At 40.3% G+C, this 10,111-nt stretch overlaps 1 protein-coding gene across 1 annotated transcript; it reads left to right on the top strand.

Annotated features, from left to right (window-relative positions):
* Positions 1–3,090: 3,090 nt before the first annotated feature.
* LOC116553446 (argininosuccinate synthase) lies at positions 3,091–4,664 on the top strand. Its single transcript, XM_032280952.1, has one exon. It carries the CDS (start codon positions 3,198–3,200, stop codon positions 4,422–4,424), a length of 1,227 nt encoding a protein of 408 aa, XP_032136843.1. The 5' UTR covers positions 3,091–3,197; the 3' UTR covers positions 4,425–4,664.
* The last annotated feature ends 5,447 nt before the right edge of the window (positions 4,665–10,111 follow it).

Raw genomic sequence — 10,111 nt, 5'->3', positions numbered from 1 at the left:
GATTTCTGTACCTCAGGTCCCGTTTTTGGTCTGTAAATTTTCTTCTACCATGTGGCTCTGTTGGAGTCTCTGTGAATCTGCTGTGATTCTGGGGGCTGCTGGATTCACAGATCATTCAATGCTCTATTAAGCTCCTTTAAATTTAATTCAGCTGAAGCTTCTTTTATCAGATGGGATCAGAAGCAGGATCTGAAGTAGAGCTTCTAGCGACCCCTAGGAGCTCTGAGTGAACACACAAGGTACCTATAGGACTCACTTGTGTCCATTGATCTCTCAGAGCAGCTGGGGATCACAGGTAAGCTCCCTCTCAGATTTTAGAGCTCCATGAATTTATGTTTTTAGCTCTCTGAGTTTCTTTGAGCAAACTTCTAATCCAGACTGTGTTTGGAAGTCATGATAGAAACAGAACTGGGTCCAGAAACAGATTTGATCCAGGAATTAACTGGCTTGGATTAAGTTAGAAGCCTCTTACATCTGACTGCGTCAGAAAGGAGCTGGTAGTAAGCAGTAATATTGCAGAGGTTATAAAATTTGGCTTTTGAAAATTCATTTGGACTTTTGTGTTCTACCTGTTTGTTTCATTTTCTTTAGTGCCTAGGTAGGAAAAATCATTGAATACGTTAATCAAGAGAACTTGAGAGTAATACCAATATTTTAGGTAAAAATGGGATCCTTAATTTCTGGAAAACTGTGTGCCTTCTGGCCTGGGAGGCAGCAAAGTCTTACAGAAATGGCATATTCTTACTAAAGATAACTTACAGTGGAATGTTCCAAATGAACAACAGCACACTGAAATTGCATTTTAAAAACTTTTTTTTCTTTTGTGTCGCAGCTTGGCCCCCATGGCTGTGGTACAGTGAGCTGGGTCGCTAGGGCGGCTCAGGGAAAGGGAATCCAGAAGCCAGGCATACTAGCAAAAGAGTAAAAATTTCTTTCCATTCAGATTTCTGGCTTCTCTCTCTTTGTGCCAAGCAGTTGAATGAATCGTAAAAACCACTGTTTATCTCCTCTGTAAAGTTCTGATTAATGCAAAAGAACTCTGAGGATAGTCTTAAGCTGTAGTGAATCTGGTGTATTTTGTGCTATGAATTCATTTATCTGTGTTGAGGGGTACCTCAGGATAAAATATGGGCTTAGGACCCCATAAGCTCACTGCTCAAGATGGTCCAGCAAGCTGATCGTAACAAACTTTGCTGTGGGTCCCTGAAACAAACAAAAAACTGAATGGGGTCTCCATCTTGTTTTATGTCCTTGAGAGCTTGGCCTTGTAACCACATGACAGTACTTCCTCTTGGTCTCCATCTTCCAGGGAACAGGTTAATGTCATAGTTAGCTCTAAAAATTATCTCAAGTAGTTAAAAACCTTGGCAAGCTCAAAATTGCCTACCCTAGACTTCTTCTGGGAAGGGAAATGGAGACTGCCCTATGCTATAGCCCAGTAGCTAAGGTTTTGCTGTTTCACAGTGGCTGTGTCTGGGTTCAATTCCTGGCTTAGGAGTCCTTTCTGATTTGATATATGCATGAACTTGTTGATTCTCTTCTCTACCATGAACTGTCTTAAATTTTCTTTCTCTAAGCACCTGGGAGGTTACCTTTGGTAAAGTTCAAAAGCCAGAAATATTGACCTTTTTGCCTGGCTAAAGTCAGATAATAAGAAATTTTAAAAGGACTTTATTAAAGAGTGCTATGGTTAAAAGTCAGCTTAATTAAAAGCGGACATTCAAGCTCTAACAGCCTGGACTTCTTGGGAAAAACAGGCGGCACTAAAGACCCTTTCCTGGTCCTGTTCTTCCAAGGACTTTACCATAAAGCCAATAACCAATTAAGAAACTTAAAAACTGGCAAATGAAAAATCTTACAACTACTGTAGTAATCTTATGTCTGTCTGTGTAGTTATATATGTGCTGTGTGTGTAATGTTTACATAAAGAGCTCTAATTAATTGACAAACAAAAATAAGTGCTTAACTCAAATATTTTGAAAGAAAAATAAAAACTGTAATGCCTTTTAGTTTACATAATTTTACTAATCTTTAGAAAATAAAAGCAGCTTTAGAGATTATTTGCAAAAAAATCATTTGGTCTAAATTATGCAGGTCAGATATTAACTTTACTAATGCTTTGAGATCATAATTGGCTTCTTTGACTTTTGAAAATTGTTCAATTTACCTACCTTGAACACAACAGATTCCAGATAAGGCCTGAGGACATGTGGAATTAGCCTCGCGTTCTTGCTATGCAAAGAAGGTTATACAGAAAATAGATTTTATGTAAGAAAGTATCTTGTACGGTAAATTCTTGTCCTAAAGTAAAATGACTGGTTGTTTAAAAAGAGGGATGTTTAGGACAAGTCAGAAAGTCCACCCATGTCATAGATTGTCTGCATAAGTCATGAAGTAATTTATGAAAGAAATTTATACAAGAAATGTTATACAACTTAAAGGTGATTAGGCCTCCTAAATGCTTCACAAAATGCCACTATGACTCTTAACTGTATAACTTGCCTGCTTAACAGTATGTAAAGCCTGGGACAGGTGGAGTTAGATGCTGGAAAGAGACCTTATCTGCACTTCTGCCTGGGTCCTAGGTTTCACATTGGTACATAATTAAAATCAATTACTAACCAGGCTTTTCACCAAAAGTAAAAGTCACTAAGAGTTAAAGGTGTAACATGTATTCGAGACTATTAAAAATACGGTTTTACATGCAAGGTGTATAAGGAAAGTAGAATATACTCTTGGTAAAAGATTATTAGAAGTCATGGGAATGTGAATTTTTTTCCTAGATTAGAGGGTTAAAGGATTGTTTTAAATTAAATAAAGCTAAAGGTTTAAACAAGTTATGGAAGGTTTATAAAAATTAACCTTGCAAAAACTTCTATGTGTGAAAATAGTGACTAAATTTAAAGGGGTGTTATTTGGTTTTTCCAAAAATTGAACATCGAAATAAAAGCACAACAAGTTTTTCTTCCAGCACTGATCTGCTCTTTAACAAAAATTGTAAAGGGTTATAAAAGGTTTATAAAATTCTTACTTTGTGGTTGAATTGATTGAGATTGAATACATTTGTCTGTAAGATTTTATTAAGAATTGGGTTTAGACTGCTCTGCCGCCTGCAAGGGCTGCCCGGGCCCGAGTGGTTCACTGCACCTTGAAGACAGATTCCAGACGCCGGGAACTTGACTCCAATCCCAGACGCTATGTCCAGCAAAGGCTCTGTGGTTCTGGCCTACAGCGGTGGCCTGGACACCTCCTGCATCCTCGTGTGGCTGAAGGAACAAGGCTATGACGTCATTGCCTACCTGGCCAACACTGGCCAGAAGGAAGACTTCGAGGAAGCCAGGAAGAAGGCACTGAAGCTTGGGGCCAAAAAGGTGTTCATTGAGGATGTCAGCAGGGAGTTTGTGGAGGAGTTCATCTGGCCGGCCATCTCGTCCAGTGCACTGTATGAGGACCACTACCTCCTGGGCACCTCTCTCTCCAGGCCCTGCATCGCCTGCAAACAAGTGGAAATTGCCCAGCGAGAGAGGGCCAAGTATGTGTCCCATGGTGCCCCGGGAAAGCGGAACGATCAGGTCCGGTTTGAGCTCAGCTGCTACTCACTGGCTCCCCAGATAAAGGTCATTGCTCCCTGGAGGATGCCTGAGTTCTACAACCGGTTCAAGGGCCGCAACGACCTGATGGAATACGCAAAGCAACATGGGATTCCCGTCCCGGTCACGCCCAAGAATCCATGGAGCATGGACGAGAACCTCATGCACTACGAGGCTGGAATCCTGGAGAACCCCAAGAACCAAGCACCTCCAGGTCTCTACACAAAGACCCAGGACCCAGCCAAAGCCCCCAACACCCCGGACATTCTTGAGATCGAGTTCAAAAAAGGGGTCCCCGTGAAGGTGACCAACGTCAAGGATGGCACCACCCACCAGACCTCCTTGGAGCTCTTCATGTACCTGAACGAAGTCGCGGGCAAGCACGGCGTGGGCCTAATTGACATCGTGGAGAACCGCTTCATCGGAATGAAGTCCCGAGGTATCTATGAGACCCCAGCAGGCACCATCCTTTACCACGCTCATTTAGACATGGAGGCTTTCACCATGGACCTGGAAGTGCGCAAAATCAAACAAGGCCTGGGCTTGAAATTTGCTGAGCTGGTCTATACTGGTTTCTGGCACAGCCCTGAGTGTGAATTTGTCCGCCACTACATCGCCAAGGAGCGAGTGGAAGGGAAAGTACAGGTGTCTGTCTTGAAGGGCCAGGTGTACATCCACAGCCGGGAGTCCCCACTGTCTCTCTACAACGAGGAGCTGGTGAGCATGAACGTTCAGGGTGACTATGAGCCAATTGATGCCACCAGTTTCATCAACATCAATTCCCTCAGGCTGAAGGAGTATCATCGTCTCCAGAGCAAGGTCACTGCCAAATAGACCCCTGTACAATGAGGAGCTGGGGCCGCCTCAATTTGCAGATCCCCCAAGTACAGGCGCTAATTGTTGTGATAATTTGTAATTGTGACTTGTTCTCCCCAGCTGGCAGCCTAGTGGGGCTGCCAGGCCCCGGCTTTGTTTCCTGGTCCCCCTGAAGCCTGCAAACCTTGTCGAAGGGAAGGGTGGGGGGCAGCTGCAGTGGGAAGCTATAAAATGACAATTAAAAGATAAAAAAAAAAAGAAGAATTGGGTTTATATTATTGATATAATGCACTAATGCAACAGTGACATTTGGCTTATTTGGTATAAAATCATGGGGAGCATTATCAAAATAAAAACATTTAATCTTCAGGTTATTCTGTAATAAATGATATTAATATATGTTCCAAAATTATATGGGATTTCTAAAATCCTAATATGTCTGAGTATATGATATTGATCATAATTAAGTTTATAATGTTATTATAGACCACTGAGATAACTAAATTTCCTTATCATTTGTGTTTTTAACTATCACTATTTAAATTCATGTCCACAGTTAATTGCTTAATGCTAATGCACTTTCTAAAAACTTCATAAGAACACAAAATCCTAGAATACGGTGTTTTTTAAGAGGCTCATGAAAGGATGGAAAGGACCCTGAAAAGCACTCATGAATAAAGGTTTCTAATAACTTTAAAATCATATCATGGGTAAGAATTCCTCAATTCCCCAAGAATTGGACTGGGTAAGAATTCTTGAAACCTTAATAAAATGACTGACTGGTTTGTGAAACTGCTAACCCCAGTAGAACAAAAATTAATTAAATATCAATAAAATGCCCAGTTATTATGCTAAATCAGTCAATACTAGATACACAATTTGAATAAACTCCACAGTTTAAGTCAAATTACCTATGATACTCCATTAGTTATCAATGCTATGCACCCAAGTTAGAGAAAGAACTGGTATTCGAGAGAACTTAAGTCCAATGTTAAGCATGGACTCTTGAAGAACCAGAATAATTGCCTTGTCCTTCCTGAGTCCTTAAGCTTTCGTTTTTAAAGGTTCTGCATTCCATGACTTATCATGGAAAAGATAAAATGATCCAAATTGAATATACTGATGTGGTAATTTATAAATTGCAGAAATTTTTGAAAGCCAGTATTTGGTTTCATATTCCTGGGAAGACAATCACAACTTCAGGTACATTTGGCTACCTGATGGGCCATTTAAACATTTATAAAGGGATTTTATTCAATTGTCATTTTCAAGGTATGTTTCCTGATAATATAAAAGCTTTCCCATGCAAGAGGGCTGATATTATAACAGTAGGTTATTATGCTACAGTGTATTTTCACCAGGTAAAGAGAGCTTTTTATGGTTCACTGAGGACAACCCCTTCACAGTCTAGAATCTGAAGACTGGATCTGAGAACATCAGAAAAAGACTGCCCTTGCCATTCCCACTACAGCAAAACTTTGGGACCTTGAACTTTGGATTCATAATCTTATAACTGAGAAGGGTCCCTTCACACTCTTGGAACTGTACACCTGTTATAACCCTTAAGGTAAAGCTAACCAGGACAGTTTTTCCCCAGAAGAAGATGGCATACTTAATGTGAACAGTTTTCCCAGAATCATGGATCAAGGCTTCTCTACTATCATGAAACTCTTATCTTTGAACTTTTTTTTTCCATTTCTTATGCCTCTATGAAAAATAGAAGTGAAAAGGGGTCTATATGTATACTTATAGGGCATACCTTAAATTGTGAAGCATTTTGCAGCCAGTCTTACACATGAATAAACTCATATATACTTTAATAGATAAAAGATAAAGGCTCAATCTAGGTGAGAAACTTTAATGGTACATATGCTGCCTCATAATCAGTCAAAACTCCTGTTAGCCCACATCATGTATTAAAGAGAACATTGCCAGGAGGTCTTCTAGAAGGACATCATTTGTTAGGTCCTTTTTCCATGCTTTAAATAAAAAATAATTTAAAATGTCTCCCTTATAATAGGCTCCATAGCAATTTGTACTTTAAAGGCTATTGTTACATGACAGACTTTAAATTCTCTTGTAGAAGTTGTGCTAAATAATAGAATTAGCAAAACAGAAATGTACCTGCACAGCTACTGACATGTGGCCTAATGAGAAATACTTCAAATGTTGATTATAAAAATTCAGTTGTAGGGGATTAATGGAAAGAACACTTAGTCAAGCAAGCAGACTCTTTAGCTCATTCTTTAATCTATTTAATTTTAGGTGGTTTGGTTTATGGGGACCATGAGTAAGGAGCATACTCCAAACTCTTGATGCTATTCTCCTCATAGCCATAATAATAGTCTCCCTGGTGTGCTGTGTTCTTTCAAAGGTTTTAAATGTTTGCAGGCAGCAATCTGTAGAAAGTCAAATGATCTCTCTTCAACTGGAATGACAAAAGCTGAAAGAAATGTGTTACCATGAGGACAATGTAAGCTGTGAATGACACACAGCACTAAGGCCCTAAGTTTTGGTCACATTGTTGCCTAGGTAAGAACCTGGCCAAAAAGGGGAATTTTTTAAAAACAAAATTATGGAAGGCCATTATTTTGGCCCGAACGCATGCACTAGGCCCCAACAGACCAAACTAAAATGGAGTGACTCATGCTAAATGTGACATAATCAAACTAAGACTTTAAGGAAACATGTAGATCCTAGAACAGAACACATTTTGTTTTTCTCCTGTATACAGGACATTCCAGCATAAGGAGGTACCCTCTATTCAGTCCCTGTTTCCTCCTTGCAAAACCCACTGTTCTACTGCTTCTCAATGGGTTTCAAGACCATCTAAGCACATTTACAAAATGAAAGTAACATCAATGACTAAGGTTTTGGTCAATCTCTCAAAATTGAGAAAATGACCAAAAAGGGGGAATTGTTAAAGCAAACTAAATATGACCTGGGAAGGATTCTGCACCTCTATATTTGAGTCCTTGCGGATGAACTGTAACCTAGCTTAATAGTCAGACAAAATCGAATACCTAAGAGTATGCGCTTATAACAATAACTGAGTCTTGGCCAATCCCTGCAGCCATACTTCAACCACCCATAGACTGCTAAGCATTCAAACTGTGTTCAAAGAAGGCAAATGCCAACCTGTAACTAATCCAGCTATTTCTGTACCTCACTTTTTTCTGTACATCATGTCACTTTTCTTATCTGTAAATCTTCTTCCACCACATGTCTGCACTGGAGTCTCTGTGAATCTTCTGTGATTCTGGGGGGCTGCCTGATTTGGGAGTTGTTCATTATTCAGTTAAACTCCTTGAAATTTAATTCAGCTGCAGTTTTTCCTTTATCAGGGGTGAGTGTTTATACACCCCTTCCCATAAGTCAATCATTGGTTATTGGCCATCATTGTATTTGAGCTCCCTTTGGGGATAGTTTTACAGAGATGGATGGAAAATTGAGTAGTTAGTCACAATCTTAGCCCCTGGACCAGGGGAGTGCTAGATGGACTAGGTGATTTGGGGATAGTATGAGTAGCATCTTCTGCAGTAACTAAGTCATTAGGTTTAAGTTAATTAAGTCTTTAAAGCTTTTGTTTTCTCATTTATGAGAAAAATTGTATGGATGCTATAGGGTATAAGGGAAATCACAAAATACGGTTTCTGTCAGAAATATAGCTTAACAAAAGCACTCAAGTGTTTGCATTTAGAGAGTATTATGAACATAAATACTCACCAATAGCAAAGTGGGAAAACGACAAAGACTGGTACTATACAAGTGAAGACTTACAATTATCCAAAATATAGAACTGTTTATTCTTTCACTGCAAACTTAAAATGTGTTACCATTTATTTCCTGTTGTTGCCAAGGTTTCCCTGTGGAAATAGAGGGCAATCTCCTACATTCCTAAGCAGAATATAAATTAATCAGTTGTTTTCTGAAGGGCATATTGGAAATCTATCTGAAGCTTTTAAAACATGCAAACACTTCTAACCTGGACATTCTCACTTCCAAGGGTTTATCTGGGGAAAATTTGACCAGATACTTAAAGATACAAAGAAGCTTTTAGTACCTATTACTTGAGTATTGAAAAATTGGCCTTGAACAAAAGAGCTAACAAAATAGAAAGGAATAATGATGACAAAGCGGTTACTATAAACAATAATTGTTATTGGGAATAATGCTGTTATTGGGAAAAATACAAAGTCACAACTTACATGGTGCCAGGCAAAGAGAGCATTTGCAGGGGAACTTCCCTTGTTACAGCCATGTGGAACTGTGAGTCCATTAAGCTTCTGTTTCTTAATAAAGTACCCAGTCTCAGGTATGTCTTTATTAGCAGCATGAGAACAGACTAATACAGTAAATTGGTACTTGTAGTGGGGCATTGCAGTAAAGATACCTGAAAATGTGGAAGCAACTTTGGAACTGGGTAACAGCAAAACTCAGAGCTGTTTGGAGGGCTCAGAAGACAGGAAGATGGGGAAAGTGTGAAACTTCCTAGAAACTTGTTGAATGTCTTTGAGCAAAATTCTGATAGTGATATGGACAATAAAATCCAGGCTGAAGTGGTCTCAGATGGAGATGAGGACCTTGTTGGGAACTGGTCCTGCTATGCAAAGAGACTGGTAGCATTTTGCCTCTGCCCTAGAGATCTGTAGAAATTTGAACTTGAGAGAGATGATTTAGGTATCTGGCAGAAGAAATTTATAAGCAGCAAAGCACTCAAGAGGAAGCAGAGCAGAAAAATTTGGAAAATTGCAGCCTGATGATGCAGTAGAAAAGAAAACTCTAGTTTTTGGCAAGAAATTCAAGCCAGCTGCAGAAATTTGCATAAGTAACCAGGAGCCAAATGTTAATCACCAAGACAATGAAAATGTCTCCAAGACATGTCAGAGACCTTTATGGTAGCCCCTCTCATTACAGGCCTTGAGGCCTAGAAGGGAAAAATGGTTCTGTGGGCTGGGCCCAGGGTCCCCTTTCTCTATGGAGCCTTGGGACATGGTTCCCTGCATCTTAGCTGCTTCAGTTCCAGTCATGGCTAAAAGGGGCCAACACACAGCTCAAGTCATTGCTTCAGAGGATACAAGCCCCAAGCCTTGGTTGCCTACACGAGGTGTTGAGCCTTTGGATGCACAGAAGTCAAGAATTGAGGTTTGGAGACCTCCACCTAGATTTCAGAGGATGTATGGAAACACCTGGATGTCCAGGCAGAAGTTTGCTGCAGCAGCAGAGCCCTCATGGAAAACCTCTGCTAAGATAGTGCAGAAGGGAAATGTGGGGTCAGAGTCCCCACTGGGCACTGCCTAGTGAAGCAGTGAGAACAGGACTACTGTCCTCCATACCCCACAATGGTAGATCCACTGACAGCTTGTGCCATGCTTGTAGAAGAGCTGCAGACACTCAATGCCAGCCCATGAAAGCAGCCAGGGTGTGGGCTGTACCCTGCAAAGCCACAGTGGTGGAGTTCCTCAAGGTTGTGGGAGCCTGCCTCTTGCTCCCACACATCAGTGTGACCTGGATGTGAGGCATAGAGTCAAAGGAGATCATTGTAGAACTTTAAGGTTTAATGACTACTCTATAGGATTTTAGACTTGCATGGAACCTCCCATTTGGAACAGGTATATTTACCCAATTCCTGTACCCCCATTGTATCTGGGAAGTAACTAACTTGCTTTTGATTTTACAGGCTCCTAGACAGAAGGGACTTGCCT

This window comes from Sapajus apella, unplaced genomic scaffold, assembly GCF_009761245.1.
Source record: "Sapajus apella isolate SASKATOON/1434 unplaced genomic scaffold, GSC_monkey_1.0 scaffold1, whole genome shotgun sequence".
Classification (NCBI taxonomy): Eukaryota; Metazoa; Chordata; class Mammalia; order Primates; family Cebidae; genus Sapajus; species Sapajus apella.
Note: the sequence above shows the minus strand (reverse complement) of the source record. Positions and strands in the feature narration are given on the sequence as shown.